A 24,634-nucleotide genomic window follows, 5' to 3' on the forward strand; every position below is an offset into this window, starting at 1 on the left:
CTCAATATCTAAGTTCCTACCTTAAGAACCTAGAAAAAGAGCAAAATAAACTCAAAACAAGCAGGAAGAAGTAAATAATAAATATAAAAACAGAAATCATTGAAATTGAAAACAGAAAAATAGGGTAAAAAGCAATGAAACAAAGAGCTGGTTGTTTTGAAAACGTTAATAAAATTGACAAACTTCTAAGACTGACAAAGAAAAAAAGAGAGAATATACAAATGATCAATATCAGAATCAGAGAATATTATAGACTCTGAAGACACCAAAATAATAATAAGGGAATGCTACAAATAATTCTACACATAAATTTGAAACTTTTGGTACAACCCTTTCCTTGATTTCCAGGGAGAGAAGAGGACTGGTGTTTAAACCAATCACCAGTGGTCAATAATGTAATCAACAATGCGTACGTAATGAAGCCCCCTGAACACCCCAAAAGGATGGAGTACGGAGCTTCCAGGGTCATGACCTGTGGAGATTTGGGGAGAGTGGCACGCTGGGAGAGAGGGCCGGAAGCTCCGTGTCCTCTCCACATACCTTGTCCTACGCATGTCTTCCATCTGGGTGCTCCTGAGTTGTATCCGTTTATAACAAACCTGTGATCTAGTAAAGAAGAGCTTTCTCTGAGTTCTGGGAATTAATCAAACCTGAGAAGGGGGTCATTGAACTCCTGATCCATAGCTGGTCTGGCAGAAGCGCAGGAGACAACTTGGACTAGCAATTGGCATGTGAAGTGAGGCGGGGGTAGTTCTACGGGACTGAGCCCTTAACCTGTGAGTCTGATGCTGTCTGCAGGTAGATAGTGTCAGAACTGTTGAACTTACCGCTTATTTAGACCCATGTTGGACTTGGGTCTAATGCCCCTTTTAAATATTTACCATCTAAATCCCAGCAAAATGTTTATTGATATAGGCAAGATTATTCTAACATTTATATGGGACAACACAAAGAAACCTGAACAGCTATAATATTTTTTTAGAAGAAGAATAAAGTGAGAGGTATCATTCTACCCAATTTCAAGACTTACTATGTAGCTGCAATAATCCATACTGTGTGGCACTGGCAGAGGGCTAGACGCATAGAATGGAGCTGAATAGAGAGCCACCCAAATATGCCCAATTTATTTATTTTTTTTAATGTTTGAAAAGCAATTCAGAAGGAAAGACTGCCTTTTCAACTAATGGTACTGAGCAGTTGTTCATCTATAGGGCAGGGGTGGGGGGCAGAAGAATGTAACCTAAGTTCACACCTTATATAAAACTAAGTCAAAATGTACCAGACTTAAATTAAATGTTAAATGTAAAACTATCAAACTTATAGAAAAAAATAGGGGAAATCTTCAGGATCTAGGTCTAGACCAGGCGTCCTCAAACTACGGCCCGCGGGCCACATGCGGGTGTTTTTGCCGTTTTGTATTTTTACTTCAAAATAAGATATGTGCAGTGTGCGTAGGAATTTGTTCATAGTTTTTTTTAAACTATAGTCTGGCCCTCCAACGGTCTGAGGGACAGTGAACTGGCCCCCTGTTTAAAAAGTTTGAGGACCCCTGGTCTAGACTAACAGTTCTTAGATTTGACACCAAAGACATGATTGATAAATTTAAAAAGTAACAAATTAGACTTCATAAAAATTTCAAATTCTTGCTCTGTAAAAGACCCTGTTAAGATAAAAAGACAAGTACACCAGAAGAAAATATTTGCAAATCACATAATCAACCAAACACTCATACCTACATATACAAAGACCTCTTAAAACTCAACAGTAAAAAACACACACAAACAATTCAATTAGAGATGAGGAAGACATGAAGTGGCATTTTATTGAGGACATAGAGATGGCAAATAAGCACATGAGAAGATGTTGATAGCATTAGCCACTAGAGTAATACAAATTAAAACCAGATGAGTTATCACTACATATTTATCAGAATGGCTAACACAAGAAATATTGACAATGACAAGTGCTGGAAAGGATGGGGAGAAACGGGATCATTGGTACATTTCTGGTGGAAATGTAAAATGTTATAGCCACAAAGAGAAGTAGTTGGGCATTTTCATAAAAAAAAAAAAAAACAACCAAAACACTAAATATGCAACTTCCATATGACCAGCAATTGTACTCTGGACACTTATCCCAGAGGAACTTAGGCTAACATAAAACCTGTTCATGAGTATGGGTAGCAGTTTTATTCATGACAACTACAAATGAAACAAGATGTCGTTCGGTGGGTAAACGGTTAAACAAATCATGGTGCAGGTTTACCAATGGACACTGTCCAGCAATAAAAAGAAACAAACTATTGATGCATGCAGTAGGTTCTCCATATAAATCTCCTGAGAATTATGCTGTTTTAGAAGGGGGGTGAGGGGAGCATGTCTACAGGTTACATGCAGTATGATTCCATTTCTAAAACATTTCTGAAATGACAAAATTACAGAAATGGAGAACCAATTAGTGGTTATAAAGGAGGTTAGCTAATTCCTAGAACCAGTAAGCCACCTACCTATGAGCACTTCTGAACATAAACCAACTAGTCCTGAGTCCCTATCTCCATCCGCCTCCTTTTAACAGGCTCCTTCGGGCTGGGACACTCTCCCCTGCCTAAATCGCCAGGGCCAGGTATCTGACAACTAGAGGCCACCTCTACAGCCCGAAGCCACTGAAGTCCTTTACACTGGACAGTCCTCAGTGCGCTTAGCCTGCCTCTCCTGCCTTTCCTACGGAAACCACAAAAAAGGCTCCTGCCCAAGCTTTCCCCTCGCTCTCCGCCTCCTGACCGACCCTGGCGCCTCCGCTCGCTCGGTCCTGCATGGAGCGGTGTGCCCTCCTCTTGGGTCCATGAGAACAAACTATCTTTTCAGTGGCACTGTGTCCTGTCCTGTTGGCCTCACCATACCCGAATAAAGAGAAAGTCCCCAGCAAATGGAGAACAGGGTAAACAAGATCTCTGCATGCTACTTCCTAAGACTCCATTCGGATTCTAACTCAAAATAGAACATTTAACCAAAAACAATGAAAGGAAAATTAAAGCAGGTCCCTCATCTTTTCCATTAATCCAACCAACTGAGGTTTCATTGTTAGAAGCTTTTCTAAATAATGGACAGGAAGTTCCAGCGAACCGAAGGAAGTACCAGAACACCGGATTGTTCCCCCGGGGTCCTCTCCACTATGGAGTAAGTCATTGTTGCAATCTTTGGGTCAAACCGAAATTCCTAGTTGGTAGGGGAGAAAAGTTCAGAAGGAGGCAGTTTAAGGCACTCTTTCTTTCTTCCTTTAAATAAGTTTTTATTGATTTTTAGAGAGAGAGGAAGGGAGAGGGATAGATAGAAACATCCATAAGAGAGAAACCTCATTGATCGGCTGCCTCCTGCACGCCCCCTCCTGGGGATTGAGCCCGCAACCTGGGTATGTGCCCTGACCAGGAATCGAACCGTGACCTCCTGGTTCACGGGCCAAAGCTCAACCACGGAGCCACCCCGGCTGCACAGCACTATTTCTGATCGACTCATCCTAACAACAGCCCATGTTTGCTTCTCCCCTCCTCCTGGATGCCAGGCACAAGCAGTCCCTGTGCATCCTCTCTGGCTCGCATACTCCCCGAGGCCGGAGCTCTGCGGGCAAAGCGGAATGGCCAGGGAAGATGCCAGTTACACAAAGGCCTAAGGGCTGGCCATAAAACCGCTTTCCGTGTTTCCAGTAAGTCTCATTTTAATGTATTTTCTAACAAAACTAAAGGAGGAACACCTGGTACCTTTTATCAACACAAGCTCTGGTTCTGAAAATGAACCAGCGTGTGAGGCAGGCTTAGCCCGTGGCTATTTCCGAACGGGGAGCAGGCCTGATGGCAGAGCCCCGTGGGGAGGGCACTGGAGGCGGCCGGAAAAAGCTGCTGCCCTTGCTTCTGCTTTTGCTTCTCAGAGGCAGGGCTCCCGGAGGACGGCCGCGGAGGCTTTGGGCCCACCCGTCCTCCGCCATGAGGAAGAGCGTGGCTTCCTGCTCTGCTCGCCCCCCTCCCCAACTGCAGCTTTCTGGAGATACAAGTGACAGCTGTGATCAGACGGGACATGCGATTATGTCCACATCCCCACTCGCTATCTACCCTATGTTTCTAATTAGGTATCATTGCCATCTTCACATGCTTTCATGTGACCTTTAAAGTACCCTGAGCACTATATAAAAATACCAGCCTGCTTGAATTTGCATCAGCAGTTACAAGATTTTTCTTTTCATTTTCTACTTTGGTGAGTAAAATGTAGGACCTTACTTGCAGGTTTAGGATTTTAAAGATATCCCTCCCTATGTCCCCCAGACACGGCCACTGGTCCGAGGGGAGCGGATCTCTGCTGGTACCCCCAAAGCCCTCACATTTGACTGTTCAAGCAACTGAACCTTCCAATTATTTAGAAACTCCCCAAAACATTTGGGGCATATATAAATGATAAGGCCCACAGTTTTTAAGAAATGTTTTGTGCTCTAATTAGTTTCAGAAGTAAAGAGGAGTGCTGAGAGAAAGGGAGATGGAGGGAGCGAGAGAGCAGAAAGGAAGGAATGAAAGTGGGGACTTCCGGGTGACTGGCCCACACGCAGCCCTGGAGGCCCCCTCGGAGGTCAGAGGTCACGACCACAGCTGGCTTCCCAGCACGCAGCCATAGGAAGAAGAGCTAGAAAACATGACTTCCTGGCTTCACTCTGCAGCTCAGGATGCCCGTCCTCTGCCCTCTGGAGCTCTGCCCTGTCAGCCAGCAGCTCTGTCCTGCACTGTCACCCCTCCTCCCCCGCCACAACACGCACTGCTGGTCCCTTCCCATCAGCAACTAAGTGTGCTCAACACTTTCCACCTTTAAACAAAGAAAAAAAGACCCATGAGCCCACGTCATCCTCTAGGGACCACTTCCCTCTCTCCTCCTCCTTTAAAGGCCGTCGTCACTCGGCCTCCCTCATCGCTTCCCACTTCCACCGGGCCCGTCAGTCCACTCCAATCTTGCTCCTGAGCCTGCCACCAAGTTCACAGCCACCTCCATCTGCAGTCTCATTTTACTCACCCTTCAGGCAACTCTGAAGCATCCACGTATGAAAAAACAGCATGTACCACCCTCAGCAAACACCGGCAGCTATGAGAGTCATGACTCAGGTACGCGGCGTCACAAGGACGGAGACCCACCCACCCTCTGCCGGCAGGAGTGTCATCACCAGCCACTCCAAGACAGAGCGCGAGGCCGTGTGTGTGTGTGTGTGTGTGTGGTGGGGGGGGGGGGGGGCTATTTCAGAGAGGAATGCAGGAATCAGGACAATCAATGAAGAAGTTTAGCAAATAACCCTCAGCCTCTAGCCTAAGAGGCGGCTTCCCCTGACCTGGAGAGGAGTTATAACATTAAATCAGGGGTCCTCAAACTTTTTAAACAGGGGGCCAGTTCACTGTCCCCCAGAGAGAAGGAGGGGAGTCGGAGAGTGCGGCGCACAGTCCACACATGCGCACTGCGGGCCCGGGACGAGTCGGCTGCTAAGCAGGACAGGCAGCGGCGGCAAAAACACCCAGTGGGCCGGATCAATGTCCTCGGCGGGCCGCATGTGGCCCGCGGGCCGTAGTTTGAGGACCCCTGCTTAAATGTTCATAAGCGAACACTGGGCATCTTTCCCTTGAAGCGGCATCGGGGCCTGTGCCCGTTTGAAAGTGGCTGTGCTGCCCAGGTCAGCATCCGTCCGGTGCCCAACTGTCGGGCTGCGCGGTCACGGTGCCCATGTGACTGCGCAGGGACAGAGCGCTCCCCGGCGGATGGGACAGGGCGAGGTCTCGCCACCCCCCGCAGGGCTTCCGTGGCGGCTCTCAGCCTCTCCGCGGCCCAGCCACCATCAAACACCTGACATTTCGGTTTGGATGTTGACTTCCCACAAAACTCCGGATAAAAGCAACTCCCCTCATTGCCCTTGAACTCAGGGTCAGGCCTCTGGGGAGCCAGCTGTGTATCTAGAAGAGGCCGGAGGTCAGCACAGCGAGACGATTCCAACTCTCTCCCGGAAAGGGCTTCCGGAGGGAGCTCGGCCGCGCTCGGCGCGGAGGCTGGGTAATTGCCAGGCCGACCCTGGAGCCCCTTGCCCTGCTCACCTTCCACTGTAATGCGCGGCGTAGTCATGAGATGTGCTTATTAATTTCCCTCATCTGACACGGCGCCCTCTGCCCTGAGCTCGGTGTTGGGAGAAAATGATAGGGATGGATGCCGCTCCTGTCAGACCCACCAAGACGCTCAGAAAGCCAGGCGGCCAGAGGCCATCTGCCGCCACCAGCAAGCAGCCACGACGACCCCAAAGGCACCGCAGGATGGGAAGGACACGGGCCGACAAGAGCAGAGCACGGAGACGGGCCCGCGGCCTGGGGTGAGCCCAGCAGGAGCCCCCCCAGAGGGTGCGCGCCGGCCCTGCCCCACACACGCGTGCTGCTTCATATCCAATTCATCAAGAGACACTGGCTTCTCCAATCGGGAACAGTTTTATTAGCTTCCTCAAGAGTTTTATGGCACACAGCCATACCTAATGATTCCACTTTATGACAAGCGCTTTGAAGTCAGGCAGCAGGAAGACTCAAATCTTTGTCAAAAAGGATTCCCTCGTCCTTTCACGTTTAAAATGTTTATAAGCTTTCAAACAGCTGGGAGAGTAACACAGAGCATTTTCACAGGCTTCTCCCCTCCCACAGGACCCGGTGCCGCTGACCCACTACACCCGGCACCGTGCTCAGCGGGGGCTGATCCTGCCCACCCACCCCTCAGCCTGGGGACATCTGGCAATTTCTGGACACATTTTTGGTTGTCCAATTTGGGGGGCTGGTGCCACTGGCATCTAGTAAGTAGAGGCCAAGGATGCTGCAAAACATCCTGTGATCACAGGACAGCCTCACAGCACAGTTATGTGATTATCCGGCTCAAAACGCCAATCACGCCGAGGCTGAGAGACCCTGTCGCAGGCTCCTTCGGGGCCAGGCCTGGCATCCCCACCCCTGGGAGCCAGACACTCATCCAATCACCTCGCAGGTTGTCAGTGCTGGTAAAGAGGCTCTCCTTTATGTAGTCTTGGTGCACCCTCTCAACGAACAAGAATAAAACGCTGTCGCCCTAACCGGTTTGGCTCAGTGGATAGAGCGTCGGCCTGCGGACTCAAGGGTCCCAGGTTCGATTCTGGTCAAGGACATGTACCTTAGTTGCGGGCACATCCCCAGTAGGGGGTGTGCAGGAGGCAGCTGATCGATGTTTCTCTCTCATCGATGTTTCTAACTCTCTCTCCCTCTCCCTTCCTCTCTGTAAAAAAAACAATAAAACATATTTTAAAAAATAAAAAATAAAATAAAACGCTGTTGTAAACAACAAGAGGGAAGTAAGACCACTTCGGAATCTCAGAACCCACGACCAGGGTCACTGTTTACTAAACCCTCTGATGTTACTCTGCATATTTTAAAGCTCCACCCAAATCGGAGTTTATTTATAGAAACAACAAAAGAACCAGTTCCGGCCATCAGTACTACTGTTCCACCACCGACATCTGCCGAAAAGCAAGGCAAGGTCCTGCTAAGCGGTGGTGGTGTGGTCAGTCAGAGCGCTGGACTTGGGAGGGGTCGGGTCCTGACCTGCCACCCCCGAGGACGGGGACTCTGTCCCTTCACTTCCCGGAGCTCGGGTTCTCCTCACCAGCAAAGCAGAGATGCAGCTACTGGCCCGCCCAGCACAACCGTGAGAGCTAAATGAGCTGCTGGGAGGAAACCGCTTTGGAAGCGGTAAAGAGCTGTACGATTGTATGTGACATATACACGTGGGGGACACTCTATGACAATCACCAAGGGTCTTTCAGACACTTGGATCCTTTCCATGAAATGTTACAACGAGAAGTGACTGGAAATCAATGAATCCAACCCTTGGGTTTTACAGAAGGTGAAAATGAGCATCCCAGAGGCCAAGGGACTCGGCCAGGGACCGCCCAGTCAGGCTCAGGCCCTCTGACTCCCAGTCCAGGACACTGCCTGCCCACTGGTGATCTCCCCTCCCTGCTTAAGTTCCTAGAGGGAAGAAACACCTCTTACACACAAGGTTCAGAGGGTCTGGAACACAGGAGGTAAAGATCTGTTGAATCCGTGAACAAAAGGTATAAAGCGGAATCCTGACTTACTACGTCGTAGCCCGTCGGGGCTCGGTTCCGCGAAGCCACCACCCCCACTCCTGTGATGGGGTCCATGGACGTCTCCGGCAAGGCTTCTGAGAGGTCTCTGACTTCAGGCATGGTGGACTTGTCCTGGTTCCGAAAAGGAAGAGAAAGCACAGAATTCACACTGAGCGCTCACCGTGAACAATGCCAAGTCTCACACAGACAGCCGGACCCTCAGGGCCCATACCCTGAGCTGCGCTCACTTCCTGAAAGAGCTCAGGAGCCCTGACCCCACCTGACTCTTTCCGCAGAGCAAGAATTCGAAACATCACGGGCCTCTGCTTGTCTCACGTTAGCTTTGAACACTGAGCTAACACAGCCAATGAGGGCTTGTCCCTGCCCTGAGTATGTCTGTAATTTAAACTCAGGCCCAAAGGCAAACCATTCTCAAACCTCCCATCTAGCTGCCTGACTTCTGAACAGACACCAGTAGCCTCTCTGAGGACAAATCAGACTTGACTAAGTCTACCCCCACCTTGCATTCTCTCCCTTGTACTGTTTCCTATGGAGGTGCAGGCTGCCAACCCTACAGCCTCTACCACAGCCCGGGGGGCTGCGCAGTAGACAGAGCTTTGCGAACACACACCTGGAAGAAAGTCTCCGGCATGGAGGCAAAGGAATGGTTCAAGTCCAGGCTCCACAGCCTTGAGCAAGCACGGAGTCTTGGCACTGACAGTCACAGAGCTGCTGTGAGAACCAAGAGTCACGTGAAGGAAGGTCCTGGAGAGGTCCCTGGCACACAGTAGGCACTCAACAAGAGCAGATGAGGCTGGTGGGGTTGGGGGTACACATGTCCAGTGTAACTGACCAGAAACGTGATAGGCATCACTCCCAAGAGGACTGGAAGGTCCCTTTTTTGTGTTTACTCCTGCAGGTCGTGGGCATTTACTCAAAACTAAACACTAACAATGACCACAATTCTTGCTGGGCACTTTGGGAGAAAGGGAGGGGAAATGGAATTATTATTCTGCTGCTGACTGCCCCTTGAAGTGACCAGAGGAGACAAGCAGTGTATAGAGAGCACTGGGTCTGGGCAGTGCACCAGAAAGCAAATAAAAAAGCCAACACCTTATGTAAATGACTTTCAGTACTTTTAAAAGGACAAGCCTTGAAAAAGAGCAAGTTAAATTCCACCTCCTTCTGCAGCAATTAAGTTCCACTGGCTGTAGGTCTGCCAGATCTCTCAAGGCTGGTTACGGCTTCTAAAGCAAACCGAACACCCTGCCTAACCAGGCAGGCAGGAGGAATATTCTGAGTTCTCAGCCTAGAATCAGAAAAGGCAGAGGCTATTAAAAACGAGTGTGCCTCCTAAATAGGAACAACCAAAATGCTACATGCAAGTCCCCCATGTAATCAGCGTCCCAGGACCCCACAAAAGGCTCCGGAAGCAGACTTAATACAATGCAGCCCAGTCTCCAATCAAGGTGTTTCTTGGACTGGCAGCCGCTGCACTCTCAGCGTCTGTTTATGATAAAAGCAAACCAAGTTATGCTTTACTTAAGTCTGCTGAAAATAAGCTTCTGGGAGCCCGGGGCAGGGCCCAGGATTCCACGCTGCATCATTTTCTCTTTTTTAAAATGTCATTTATTAGGTAGGTTTATCTGCATAAAGCACAGGGCTTAGAGCTTCCCACACACAGTAGGTATGAAGTACATATTACTGAATGAATGAATGCCCATGCATGCCCCCAATAGAGAAGGTTTGTCATTCAATATCTGCACCAGCACAATCCAAAGGAAACACTGATCAAAAAGTATCTTCACTTGGAAAATTCCCTCTTATCGGTAACATAACAACAACAATGCTGCAGTTTGCAAAATATGGGTACCTGCTGTTGGTTACCAAAATGCTTTGCAATTAACAACTCATTAACAGAATGTAGGAATTCTACTAGTGCTAAAATATCATGCTGTGAATTTAATAAAGAACATGCGAGGTAAGTTTTTTTTTTATTAAGATAGTACTATCTAAGAGAGAAGGAGGGGGAGGTAAGCATGGGAATAAAAAAAGAAATATTTTATTTGCTGATAGATTCCAATATCCTCCACGAGGCACTGATGACAATGGCTCCGCTCTGCTCCGAGCGCGCTGTCAAGTGCAGGAGGGGACCTGCCTGTCCGCGAGGATGCGCTCCCAGAATGCACCGCGAGGCAGCCCAGCAGCTGGTCCAAGATGGCCGCTCCCGGGCTGAGCAGACAAAGGGCCTGGGCCGCGTGGGCACAGCCCAGCCCGCAGGAGCGGAGGCTGCTCCGAGCCGCGCATCGGTCTGCAGAGCATCCCGCACGCCTCCGTCTTTCCTTCCCCGGCTGCTCACCCTGGGGATCCAAGCGGCCTTTGTGAAATACAGACAAATGACTCCGCGCGGGCCGGGCCAGCTGGGCGGCGGAGGAAGCACGGGCAGCAGCAAAGGAAGCTTTTAATGAGAAACGCCCAAGATATCCGTGGCAGAGGCAATCACTCACAGCGGCTCGCCCTGAATTACATATTTTCTGACTGCAAATTACTTTTAACAGCGCCTCGACCGTCACTTCAATTGACCTTCCTAACAAAAGGCCATTTATTAGCTGTGGAGCCGGCGCGGGGAGGGACAGCACCGGCGTGGCGGCGCTCCGCTGGGTCCCAGGCCAGGCCCCTGAGAGGGGGAAGAGGCCGTGGATGCCGAAGCACATCTGCCGGGGAGGGCGAGGGGTGCAGGGTGTTCCAAACCAACAGGAACCTGTCTTGCAAGAGGCGATGCTGGTCTAAAACACGAACTTCCGGGCCTCCTTGCCACAACTCCCGGTTTCGCCCTCCGCAGCTCCTCACCAGCATCCTCACCTCTAACTGCACACACTCACACCCCTGCTGCGCGTGTGCACAGAGCCCTGCAATTCTCAAGAAGCTTGCTCAGACTGCTTCTCCACCAGTGCCCACACCAAACCTGGGCGGTGGCTGGGTTGCCTTGTCCCTATTTTACAGGAGAGCAAACTGAGGCCTGGAGTTCTCAGCAGAGCCTAAGAGGACCTCTGCCCTCTTTCCCCAGCCAGGTCTGCTTCCCATGACACTGTGCAGAGGGACGCCACCATCCCATCCCAGATCTGACTGAAAAACCAGTTTCAACACTAATTATAGTAAAAAGGGAAAGCTCTTCTTTCTCTAGCCATACCCCAGTAAGTGAAGTAAGGGGGAGAAAAGTACAGCAAGATAAAAGTAACGTGGGATTAATTTCCCTCGAACCTCCGTCTCAAGATTCAACATCTCCCTCATAAATAATTTACAACAATAAAAATGAGCTAAGGCCATGTTTGTGTAGGACGGAGGTAAATTTAGTCCTAATGAGGGAGATCTGAGCGCTGCACAGGAGGGAATAGGTTGATGCATGGTGCGGTGCAAGCCGATCGACAACACACACGGGCTCCATTACAACTGCAAGTTGCAGGACCAGCCAGGGGGAGGGAGCAATCTGAGAAACTTCTGCCACCCTGGCTGTGGCTGCAGGAGGGTCTCTACAGTGAAAGCCAAAAGCTGACCCAGTATTCTAGGTGATGTTGAAATTACTGAGAATCACAGGATGGAGCCGACATGAAACTAAGTAGCTTCTCAGTAAATGCCGGTAAGGAATGAAGGTGGCGGCAGCACCTGGGAGCTGGGTCTGCTCTTGGGCATGGAGAGAGTGTGGTGGCAACACTGACCTTGAGCTTATCCTCCTAACTGAACCTCTCAGGTCATCTGGTCCCAATCCCCAGCCCAATCTCTACCTTCGGCGCCCAGGCGGCCTCCGCTAGATCATTTGCAAGTCTGGGGGTCTGCAGAGCGTGGCTCTGGGCAGCTGTTCCTGTGTCTGCCCCAGGAGGATTTCTCTGCAAGGCAGGAGTGCGTGTGCGCGTATGTGTGTGTATGTGTGTGTGTGTGCGCGCGCATGCCTTGCATATACATACTAGGACTAGCTGGGGTCCCGTTAGGGTGAGGTGTGTTTTCCAAGCCAGAGGATTTTTCCCATGCCATGCTGGATGGATACGATGCGACGACACAGGGCGGAAGAAGAAAACCGCTTCCTGCTTCTGCCTGCAATGCTGCACACAGTGCCTGGGGAGGCCCCCGCTCCCAGCACTGCGGCACCTCGCCAATGCTGTCATCCCAGGTTCACAGAGAAATGAACTTTAACTATAAAGCCCCTTCACACACACAGCACACTGCTCCCTTGTAGCTGATCAAAGAATTACTACAACAGTTTGCTTAATCCCTAAAAGTCAGCGGTGCTGGGCTTAACTGATGCTGAACATTGTTTCAGAATCAAAGGCGTGCCTCCCGGCCGCAGTCTGGGAGAAAACTAAGCTACTGTATCACAGCTGAAAACTCAGGGGAACTTTGATATCATCTCTGTTTAATTTCCCCGGCCCCGTGAGCCCGGGGTTTATCTCATTTTATCAACTCCTGTACTGAAATCAAAACCCAACGAACAGAGCTCAGACCTCTCTCCACTGAGGCCCCTTTAGCAGCAGGGTGGGGTGCAGGCTGAGGAGTTTAAAGATGGGCGCCAACAACTGCAGGGGGCAGGGAGCGATGCCTTCAAAGGAGGAGCGGCAGGAACCCCGACTGGGCTTCCCTGCAGCTCAGAAGCAGCGCCAGCCAGCACTGCCCGCAAGGGCTAAGGCGTGACTCGCACACAACTTTTGAGGAGAGTAATTTCAAACTATTGCGGGGCGGGGGGGGGGGGGGGGGGGGGGAGGAGGCTGGTTAAATTGGACTACTGTAATTGAAATGACAAAAACAGTGGGTTAATTAAGTCCCCACAGAAGGACGAAATTGCTATCAGCTTGTTTGAAATCCAAAGTCAAGGGCACAAAAGACATAAAGTGTCTGCCCACAGCTACCAGCTTGCAGGGCTAGGAAGAGCGGTGTGTAAATACTTTACTCACTGTGGGAAACGGCCAAGAGCCCAAGAGCAGGGTCTCACTACCGAGAGACCATCAGCTTTGCCTGCTTCCCAGTGGCAGTGGGGGTCTGCAGGAATCCATGCCCCTCTCTGTCGCCCCATGGTAGCGGGTACCTTTCTGCTGATAAGCTTAAGCGGGGAGCAGAAGGACACGCCCCGCTTCACCGATGCACACCTCAACACACACACGGGGCCACCTCCCTGACAGCCACGGTGCAGAGACCTACCTCCTCAGGAGACTGGGCGCTGAGGCCAGGGTCCATGCAGCACCCAGGCGAGTGGCTAGCCTGCTATTGGGAGACGGTGCACAGGCTGATGGGCGTCACTGTGGACTCAGGATAGCATCCTGGTGCTTCCTGCACTTTGGTCTGGACTGCTTATCTAGAGACCAGTCAGAAGCCAAGTCACTCTGACAAGTGCTGTTGAGTGTGGTCTGGTGGCAACAGCCACAGACTACTGGGAAGGCTGCTAAGACTACTGGGAAGGCTGCTAAGATACTGGGAAACGAAAGCAAATATTTTCCTAAGCATCCCTAGATCAAAGACTTTTCCAGCGCAGGCACTAACAATGGCAGGCACTTCCTTTTCCCCAGTAAAGGTCTGCTGCTTCTAATGGAAGAATCTGGTGTATAAGCACATCCACGCCATCTGACCTATGATTAGATTTATATTAACCATTTGATTACCAAACAGATTTCCTATAAACCATGTGAGGCAGGCCTGGGGTTCAGGATGCGACAGCCCAGTACAGTGCAATGCTAGATCCCGGAATTCACTCCCCCAAAATAAACCCAGATCAAGTTCTACAGCAGTGCAGTGGCCCAAGTCCTGCCCCTCCCAAGCCTGACTCTGCAAAACCAGGGATCCCGGTGCTGGTGGGGGGAGCGGCATTCTCCAGAACACTTGAGCCCTGCACCGACTTGCCCACCATTACTGCCAGTGAGGGTCGTCCCTGCCCACACCCTTCAGGTCTTGGTGCCACTGTCCCCGGAGAAGACGAAGAAAGACGAACCCAACAGAAGGCAGATGCCCTACAAATGAAACTATCCCAGGAGGCCCCAGAGCAACGCTCTCTTATGTTCAGTGACATGAGTCACCCCTTGCCCTGAAGGCTACAGTGTCTGCAGAGAAAAAAATGCCAATGTCATCTCAACACCGGGCACACGGGCCCCCAGGCCAGAATCATCAGAACACATGGCTTCAGGTCGCCAGGCACGCCCATCACCACCACCACCACCCCCCACCCCCCGCCCCGCTCTGACTTTCACATGGATGTTGAGAGTTTCTTTTCATACATTTGGGCATTTAATCATCCTACCCATATGCTGATGACTTCCAAAATACCTCCCGAAACTAGGTGTGTATCTAGTGTCTGTCATCAATTGCCTGTCCCATGAGTGCCTCAGACTCGGCTGACCTTGCCATCCTCCCCCTGGAGGGGCTCCCACACTCCCAGTACCTAACAGGACCCGATGCAAAGCAGCCCACAAACATTTTGGGAGTGCCTTGGCGCTGAGCATTGAGGGAGGGTATGCACTGATGAAGACGGAAAATCCAACACTCTGGAGGGGGAGTTCCCAAATGCTAGCCTACGAGTCACCTGGAGAGTTTGTTAAAACAGAGTCCAGAACCCACTCCCAGGTACTGATTCAACATGTTCAGGAGGGAGCCCGAGAAGCTGCATTTCTAACAAGCCCCAGTGATGCTCAAACAGCTGGCCCACAGCGCAAACTCTGACGACGGCAGGTATTCATGAGGTGTTTGATGACGGACTGAATGAGTGAACAAATGAATGGAGAGAACCTGAAGGTAATCACCCGTGAGGAACAGCCTCAGAATGAGAACCCGCCTCTCCCTCTGCCACACAGGTCACCTCATTCCTTCCCTACGACACCCCACCCCCACCATCCCAAATCTGGGAGGCACCTTCCATTCTGCCCCAAACTTCCCCAGCGGCCCAGCCAGACGGGTGCTGTCCCTGAGAATCGTGGTGCATGACACATGTGCACACACGAACACACATGCTTGTCCCTCAGGTTACAGCACACTTTCCTAGAAGAATGGAAGTTGTTCAAAGGTGCTGTGTTCACCAGTGCCTGACTCACAGTGGGGACTCAATAAATGGCTCTGGAGAGACAGATGGAAGGAAGGTGGGTGAATGACGTTCCTCCCAGCCTCTCAAGATCAGCCATGTTTCCCTGGAGAACGGAGGGCACCGGCAGCCCGTGCAGGACAACAGCGCATGCAGGGACGTCCACGGGCAGAGGAAGGAGGCCCCGCAGCACCCCGCAGTGTCAGCTCCAGCCGCCGGACCGGGCCTGGCAGTGGCCGGCGGGTCTCTGGGCTGCCTGCTCAGCAGACTCACCTGTTCGTGTGTGCACAGTGGTCGGCAAACCACGGCTCGTGAGCCACATGCGGCTCGTTGGCCCCTTGAGTGTGGCTCTTCCACAAAATACCACGGCCTGGGCGAGTCTATTTTGAAGAAGTGGCGTTAGAAGAAGTTTAAGTTTTAAAAATTTGGCTCTCAAAAGAAATGTCAATCGTTGTCCTGTTGATATTTGGCTCTGGTGACTAATGAGTTTGCCGACCACTGGCCTAAGGAGTCTGTAAGAACTACAGCTGCCCATCCCAACCCCCGGGGTCTGATTTAACTGGTCTGGGGCCGAGACTGGACAATGCCACTGTGCCCGGGTGACACAGCGACAAACAGAAAGGGACTACGAATGAGGGGACACCTGCTTCTGCCTGGTGAGCCACGGAGACGCGAGGGAGAGCTGCCACTCCGGCCGGCCTCCCTGAAAGAGGGAGCGTGCGTGTGGCGTGGAGAAGGGACCACGGGCAGAAGGCGTGGCATCAGCAGCCGTGCGAGCAAACGCGGACGGCTGGGGCAACTCGGAGCAGCAGATGGGCTCTGAAACAAGCCTACGAGATGTTTCCACCAACAAGTAAACACAACAGTCTGCACGTCTCTGCTCTTTCTCGGGCCTAAGCAATGACACGGGTCCACGGGAAGGAGCACCCAATGGCCAAAAGGGGAAAATTGCCAAGTCTTCCGTCCATCGTCTCTTGTAACCGAATGCTTCTCAAATCAATGCCACTTCCTGCAGGTCCCCACGGGGCCTCCTGATGCTGTGAGCTCAGTGGGAGAATGGGAGGTAAAGGAGAGGAATGAAAAGGCTGCAAGCTTCGGAGTCAGAGGGACCCAAGTTTGAATGCCAGCCCTGATACTTACTCACAGCTGTGTGGCCCCAGGCAAGTAACTAAACTGGGCCTAAGTTTCCATCTCTATAAAACTGGGATATGAAATAATACTATTTCCTCTGCAGCGTGATAATGTGTATAAAGAACTTGCAGAATTCGCAGAATTCACGGAACTTGCATCAAAAGATACACACAATCCACAGAGTGAAAAAGACAATTTACAGACTAGGAGAAAACATTTGCAAACAATATATCTGATAAGGGATTAAAATCCAAATCTACAAAGAGCTCCTATAACTCAACAACAGCAGCAGCAAAAACCACCCTGAAATGATTAAATGAAAAAACGGGCGAAGGACTGGACTAAACATTTCTTCAAAGGTGACATACAAATGGCCAACAAGCACAGGAAAGGGTGTCCACATCACTCGTCAGTAGGGAAATGCAGACCAAGAGCAGTGAGTGTCACCTCCTGTCAATAGGATGGCTACTATCAAACCGACAAGTTGGTGTTGGCAAGGATGTGGGAAATTAGAACCCTGGTACACCGTTGGTGGGAATGAAAATGCAGCTGTTAGGGAAAACAGTATGGTGATTCCTCAAAAATTTTTAAATAGAATTTCTATATGATCTGGCAATTACACTGGGGATATACCCAGAGAATTGAAAACGGGGTCTTGAAGAGATATTAGTACATCCATGTTCCTAGTGACATTATTCACAAGAGCAAAAAGGAGACAGCAACCCAAGTGTCCACTGACAAAGGAGTGGATAAGCAAAATGTGGTATATCCATACAAAGAAGTATTATTCAGTGTTAAAAAAGAGGAAATTGTGACACATGCTACAATATGAATGACTCTTGAGACCTTATGCTAAGTGAAATAAACCAGTCACAAAAGGTTAAATACTTATATGAGGTATTCAGTAGTCAAATTCATAGAAATAGAAAGTAGAATGGTAGTTGCCTGGGGCTGGGGGAGGAGAAAATGAGAGTTATTTCAAGAGTACAGAGTTTCAGTTTCTCAAGATGAAAAAGTTCCAGAGATTAGCTGTACAACGTGAATGTACTTAATGCCACCGATCCGTACAGTTAAAAATGATTAGGATGGCCCTAGCTGGTTTGGCTCAGTGGATAGAGCATTGGCCTGTGGATTAAAGGGTCCCGGGTTAGATTCCAGCCAGGGGCACGTGCCTGGGTTGCGGGCTTGATCCCCCGTGTGGGGTGTGCAGGAGGCAGCCAGTCAATGATTCTCTCTTATCATTGATGTTTCTATCTCTCCCTTCCTTGCTGAAATCAATCAATCAATAATAAAATAAATAAACTGTGAAAAAAGGTTTTTAAAAAATGATTAGGATGGTAAATTTTATGTTATGTATATTTTACAACTTTTTTTAAAAAGCATCTACAGCCCTGGCTGGTGTGGCTCAGTTGGTTGGAGCATCGTCTCAGATATGGAAAGGTTACGGGTTCGATTCTTGGTCAGGGCATGTACCTCGGTTGTGGGTTCAATCCCAGGTCAGGGTGTGTGCGGGAGGTAACCAATCGATGTTTGTCTCTCACATCGACATTTTTCTTTCTCTCCCTTGCCCTCTCTCTTAAAAAATATAAATAAACATATCCTCAGGTGAGCATTAAAACAAAAACACACATCTAGAACTGTGGTTTTCAATTTCAATAAGCCTAAGTGCAACCCGAACTTTGTTTTAAAACATGCAGATTTGGGGGCCCCATCCCAGATATTTTGATTCCAGGTCTCAATTTGACATCCTGGAATCTGCATTTTCCTAAACATCCTACAGATGTTTAGCTCATTATGTATTCATTTACTAGGTGTACCAGTTAATAATGCGAAATTTTTTCAATAGATGGAGTTACACATGTGTTGATATATATGTGATTTGATATGCATGCTATTTTGTTGTATTGACAGCAAGCTTCAAAACTTCATATGTCAAATTTGCTGAAGGTGTTAACATAATAGATATTTTTACGCTTAAAAACATCGAATTTCGTGCCAAAAAAAGAGCATTTGCGGGAAGTTTTAATTCATTACTTTATTTTGAAGAAAAAGTTATTGTATACTTTGAAAAGTTTATGGTGAACATGCTCCATCTCAAGATACTTGTGAACGCTGGTTTAAACGCTTTAAAAGTGATGATTTTAATGTGAAAGACAAAGAACGTCCAGGTCAACCAAAAAAGTTTGAAGACCAACAATTACAAGCATTATTGGATGAAGATGCGTGTCAAACTCAAAAACAACTTGCAGAAAGATTACACGTTGCTCAGCAAACAATTTCCAATCATTTACAAGGAATGAGAAAGATTTTAAAGGAAGGAAAATGGGTGCCACATCAACTGAACAAAAGACAAATGGAAAACCGAAAAGTCATCAATAAAATGTTGCTTCAACAGTAGGAAAGAAAGTCTTTTTTGCATCGAATTGTGACTGGCGATGAAAAGTGGATTTATTTTGAGAATCCCAAATGCACCAAATTATGGGTTGATCCAGGTCAACCATCAACATCGACTGCAAGGCCAAATCCCTTCGGAAAGAAGACAATGCTCTGCGTTTGGTGGGATCAGGAAGGTGTGGTGTATTATGAGCTTCTAAAACCAGGTGAAACCATCAAACTGCTCGCTACCAACAACAAATAATCAATTTGAATCACGCTTTGATCGTGAAACAACCAGAATGTGCCAGAAGACACAGCAAAGTAATTTTGCTTCATGGTGACACACCATCACACACTTCAAAACCAGTTAAAAGACACGTTAAAAGATCTCGCCTGGGAAGTATTAACCCACCCGCCGTATTCACCAGACCTTGCTCCTTCAGATTACCACTTGTTCCGATCGATGGCACACGCACTTTCTGAGCAGCACTTCAAAACATACGAAGAAGTGGAAAATTGGGTCTCTGAATGGTCTGCCTCAATCAAGAAAAGTTCTATTGGGACGATATCCACAAATTACCTGAAAGATGGAGGAAACGTGTAGCTAGCGATGGACATTACTTTGAATAAAGCACTTCTGATGTTTCTCTTGAAATGATTGTGTTTTCTTTGATTATAAAATCTGCCATTATTAACCAGTACACCTAGTATATCTCTCTCCTAAAGGATCAAGGGATATTCTTTGAACACTTTGCTTTGTTGATCAGTATCCTGGTTGTTTTCTTAAAGTGTGTGTGTGTGTGTGTGTGTGTGTGTGTGTAACGACCTGGTGCTGTTGGCTCTAGCCACAGGCTCAACAAGATGGCCCTCCAGTCCTCAGGCAAGTATGGCCCACAAAGCTCCAGTATGCGACCCCCGGATCCAGGTGCCCGGGCCTCTCACATTTCAGCCTGGACAAGCCCTGCATCTCTCCACAAGTGTGTCACGTAAGCCAGCCACATGGCCACGCGATGTCCCCAACAAGGAGGCGATGGCCAGCACACCCTGCAGTGGGTGAACCTACCTCCCAAGCAGCTGGGGAGAGACCTGCTGCAGGCAGCCCCTGCCAACAGCACCGACAATCCAGAGAAACCACAACGCCCACGGGCAGCCCAGCAAGCAGACCACGGAGAGCCCCTGGGGCCAGGGAGAGAGAGCCTTGGCGTGAGCAAGAACCGCCTGGGGGAGAGGCCGCTCCCTCAAGGAACCCAGGCCTCCCCTCCCACAGCCTAACAGCCAAGGAGACTCTGCTCGCTCAGCCGCAACCCGCTAAACACAGTGTTCTCAGCCCACCACATCCAGCCATGTAGTCATTTGTTATCTTCATCATTATAATAGCACCTCTGACATTTCCCACGTTGACTCCAACACCATCATTACTTTCCAGTGTGGCAAGGGTATGCTCCTTCAGCAGGAAGCACGGAGTCCTTCCACCCTGCGAGGGCAGAGCGGCCCAGGACATCTGGATTCCGACGCCCCAGAAGCTGATCTGCTGTGAAACCCAGATCAACGCGCATCCCCTACCCCCACCCCCTTCCAAGGCCCTGAGATACGTATGATCATGCAGTTTCTGTCAAATGTACTAAAGAGAGCTATTCTTTTCCTTATAGCCACTCCCCCCACACGCATATTGTTCAAATGGCAGACCCACAAAACTGGGGTCTGTCCCCGAATCCCACTTAAATTTAGCGAGGACCCCACATCCTCCACAATGTCACACGCACTCACGTACAGGAGCTCATTCGGCCTTGCAGGGTAGGATTTATTCTTAAGTCACTTTATCAAATAAGGAAATAGGGACTCAGAGAGGTCCCGTGACTTGCCTAGGGTCACCCACCCGAGTTCCAGGAGGTACAGGGAAATTCAAACCCAAGCCCCTAAATTCGAGCCCAGTGTTCTTTCTACTCTACCATCTCTTCCTAGTTGCCCTGAGAAGAGCTAAATAATAACTATAAAGGCACTCAAAAATAAAAATAAAAAATGAAGCTACTCTTCTGATTAATCAGTTAGCAAACCCTTGATAATATCCACTAACTTTTATTGACTTGCAGCAGGCATGGAGTTAAGCACTCCTCTTGTACTATCTCATTTAATTCTCACCGTAATCCTATGAGAGAGAATGATCATCGTCAGCCTCACTCTACAGGTGAGGCAACTGCGGCTCAGAAAAGTTCATGAATTTGCCCAAGAGCGCAATGAGTAGGAAAGCCAAGGCTTAAGATGAGGTCTATTTCTAAAGCCCTTGCACTTAACATGCATGGTGCACTATCCCAGCTGGAGCAGGGCGAGCGCACCAGCTGCTGGACGGAGGCAGGGCAGGGAAAACGCCTCCAGCATAAATCAGGAGTGTGGCCAAGGAGCTAGAAGGAAGGAAGGAAAAATGTGGAGGAGAGAAGACGCTTCTAGGCTCAAGTGAACCCGTAATTGCCATGTCAACGGCTTCACCCGGGGCTTGGGGCCCAGGTCCCAGCAGAGGCCCTGTCTCTCCGAGGCCCCATTGAAAGATTCTCTGTGTGGCACCACATCCCAGAGCACCCGGCACAATTTCTGGAGAGCAAGAGAGGTGTCACGCATCTCCTGCAGCTAACCTTCCCAGCGCCCCGAGTTTTGCGGTTAGCCTGGGCTTCCGCGGAGCTTATCTGCTAACTTTCCTAAGGCTTTTCTGGTGCAGCTGATAAGATTTCCTAGCCCCGGTTAAAATGAGATGAGATCCAGCCAGCTGTCCAGAAATGTACAAGGAGATTACACGGAGAAGGAACCACCAGAGACAAAGGCCGCTGAAGAGGCACCGGCCTGCTGCCTGCTTTTGTGGCAGAAATCTGAGTGGGTGCTGCTTTTCCATGGGGGCGGGGAGCGGAGAGAAGGGGGAAAGGCCATGTGCCTTCTGCCCGGTGTGGCCCTCCTGTGCGCCCGGCTGGAGAGGCTGCGGAGGAGCGGGGAACAGAAGGGTCACAGCTTTAATTTAGGAAAAGTTCTGTGTTGGAAACAAAGAGGACAAAGATGCTCATGGGTCTGCCTTTTTCACCGGGCCTGTCTGGGGGATCTGGTGTGTCCCCCTGGCGCTAGGCCATAGCTCTTGTCCCACCCTCTTGCCCTCGAGCCTCACCTGAGCTGGAGCGCCCCTGGGGTGCTCATCAACACACCCGCCATCCTTCCAGGGTGAGCACCCCAAGCCTCAGGCGCCCAGGCCCGGCACCTCGCCTTGCAGACAGGTGCCCCGGCTCCCGGGTGCCCAGGTCACAGAGGAGGCCACACCCCAGACGCTGCCCGAGGCTCAGGTGCACTCAGGTCTGCACCCACGTGACTCCAGGGAGCTGGACCCTAGGCCAGGCCGGTCCAACCACTGTCTGCGGGCGGTGCCCAGGCCCGGGCACAGGTGAGCCGCCTCCCCTCCCACCCCGCCGGCGGGGCTCTCGGGAGGCCCCCTGGCCCTGCCCCGGCCCCGGGCGCCGCCCGCACTCGGTCCCGAGCTCCTGCCGCCTGCGCGCTGCCAGGCCGAGCCCGGACGGGAAGCCGCGGCGCAGGGCCGGGCAGCGGCCGCCGGGCCTGTCCCCGCGCGGGCCGGGCACGGAGCCCGCAGGCCTCCGTGCGCTCGCTCCGCCCGCCCGCCCGCCCGCCCCTCGGCCCGGGGCCCGCGCCCGCCCGCCCGCCCGCCCGCCGGGGCCGCAGGGCCGGCTCGCCGAGCCTCCGCCGCCCGGCCGCGCGGCCTCACTTAACTGTTCCCCGCTGGGGCGGCGGCGGGTCCCGGCTCCGTCTCACGCAGAAGCAGCTTCTCATCGCCCGGGCGGCGCGGGAGGGGCCGGGCCGGGGCCCAGGCGGCGGGGCCGGCGCCGCAGCTCGAGCGCGAGCCTCCCCGGCAGCGGCGGGGGCGGGGCGCGGCCTGGCGGCGGCGACCACGGCGGCGGCGCTCCCCGCGCGGCCCGGGCTGCGGGCCTCCCGGCGGCGCCCCAGGCTGGCTCGGGCCGGAGCGGGGAGTGGGAAGCCAGGGACTCGCGTCCGGAGCCCGCGCCGCGCCCCCGCCTGCCCCCCAGCCTGGCCGCCCCCAGCCTGCAGGCGGCCCCGTGCAGCCCAGACCCCCAGGAGCCCGGCCGCGCGGAGCCCGGGACCCAGCGTCCCCTCCCCCACGCCGGCCTCTCCGCGGACCCGCAGCCGCGGGCTCTCCTAGGCCTCGCTGCGCCCCGGACCAGACCTCGCGCGCTGCCTCCTATCCCCGAGCCCCCGGGCCTCCTGGAGCCTTGGATAACCGTTCACGCACCCCCCCACACACACACACACACACGCACCCACACACACACCCCGCGCCCCCACAGACACACAGACACACACGGTAGCCTCTTGCAGGGCACCTGGCCCACCCAGCCCTTCTAGGCTGTAGAAACCCAGGCCAGCGCTTGGCTCAGCTCACTCCAGCTCAGGGCACCCTCCTGCCCCACCTGACCCAACACAAGCTTAGTCAGACCCCAGAGCCCACGGTGCCTCCCAGGCCTCTCAAACAGACCCCCATCTCCTAGCAATTGTCCACATCCCCACAGGCTGGGCAAATGATTCACCCACGCAGGCCTAGAGCCAGCCTCAGGGAAGCCTCTAGAACAGGGGTGGCCCGAGGTTCCTATAAGGCCCACGACATCATTTGGTCTGGCCCTGCCAAGGTATTAGGGATGAGCTAATTAAATGTTTGACCAAACATAGCAGGCTAATTTTTAAGTTGATAATTTTTGTATGGCCCAGAAATGATGTTATAAATACCCCGACAGCCCTCGGCAGGAAAAAGATTCCCCACCCCTGATCTAGTAGGAGGGGTTTAAGCAGAGGTGCCTACCCTATAGGTAGCACTTGGGGAAAGGTACAGGCCAGATATGCCCTACCCAGCCCCAGCACGGCACCCCTCCCAGAGGCCAGGTGCTACTTGAAAGGCCTCTGCTCAGAAGGCTGGAGGATTTGAAGCTAAGAGCCATCCAGGAGTGATCTGCATCAAGTTGCTAATGCATCAAGTCCCATTTTCACACATTCTAGGCTTTTCCATACAACTGTCTGATCCTAAAGAAAAGCGTGCCAAGCGGAATTGGTTGTGGAAGAAGAGGTCCCGTCGGGAAGCCATGGAGGTGTCTGTGTCACTCAAATGGCACTGGTCCGGGTGGTTTCACAGGCACATTCCAGCAAACCATTCATGGACAGACAATCCCTATGTTATTTAAACGGTTACACAGGAAAAATAAAGTTTTCAATGTCATTTCTCATGTTTAGCACAACCCGATTCCCAAATCCAACAGAGAGAACACCAAGAAAGAGAAGTGCAGGTCTAATATAGAACACTAGTTCCCTGAGAGGTTACTATATATTTCTGGCAAATAATTTGGGAAAATGGTGCATACCATTTATAGTCTACTTTTTGGAGAATCACAATAAGTATTAGTATATGAAGGTCTATGTGTGATCCAGGAGTGAAGAAACCTGTTTAGCCTGGCATGTCTTAAACTCATCTGAGCCAGGAACAGAAGTTTATCGATCAATCTCCAATATGTAAATCACTGCTATAGAGCAACCCACTTCAGTATACAGTAGTTGTAAAACTACTGAATAAAATTTTAGCAATTTTATTCAGTAGTTTTACAAATCCAGCTTGCTGAAAAATCACACCATGATCAAACAAGATTTATTCCAAAAGTAAAAGGCTAATTCAACATTAGGAAATCTGTAAAACTCATCACATTGTTAAAGGAAAACAAATCACAGGATCTTATCAACAGGATAGATGCTTTAAAAATATTTAATAAACTTCAACTACTTATAAATTTTTAAAAATCTTAGTAAACTAGGGAGGAAATTTAAACATCTTAACATGACAAAGTTTATTTACCAAAGCTATCGATAAACTTTCCAATAGTGAAACAC

The 24,634-nt window shown here is 50.7% G+C and overlaps 1 protein-coding gene across 4 annotated transcripts in view; it reads right to left on the reverse strand.

Moving 5' to 3' along the window:
• Window positions 1-22,599, reverse strand: part of MVB12B (multivesicular body subunit 12B) — a 140,117-nt gene extending 117,518 nt beyond the window's left edge. For 2 of the 4 annotated variants that reach the window (XM_079790249.1, XM_079790248.1), the window contains exons 1-2: window positions 22,460-22,599; window positions 8,155-8,277 (exon numbers count right to left, since the gene is read on the reverse strand). In XM_079790249.1, coding sequence (XP_079646375.1) covers window positions 8,155-8,277; window positions 22,460-22,519 — 183 coding nt within the window. In that variant the 5' untranslated portion in view covers window positions 22,520-22,599. Of the gene's footprint in view, window positions 1-8,154; window positions 8,278-8,776; window positions 8,878-21,848; window positions 22,230-22,459 lie in introns of those variants that run through there. The other 2 variants (XM_079790250.1, XM_079790251.1) reach the window with 2 other exon arrangements.
• Between the last annotated feature and the right edge of the window lie 2,035 nt (window positions 22,600-24,634).

Source organism: Cnephaeus nilssonii, assembly GCF_951640355.1.
Source record: "Cnephaeus nilssonii genome assembly, chromosome: 14".
Lineage (NCBI taxonomy): Eukaryota > Metazoa > Chordata > Mammalia > Chiroptera > Vespertilionidae > Cnephaeus > Cnephaeus nilssonii.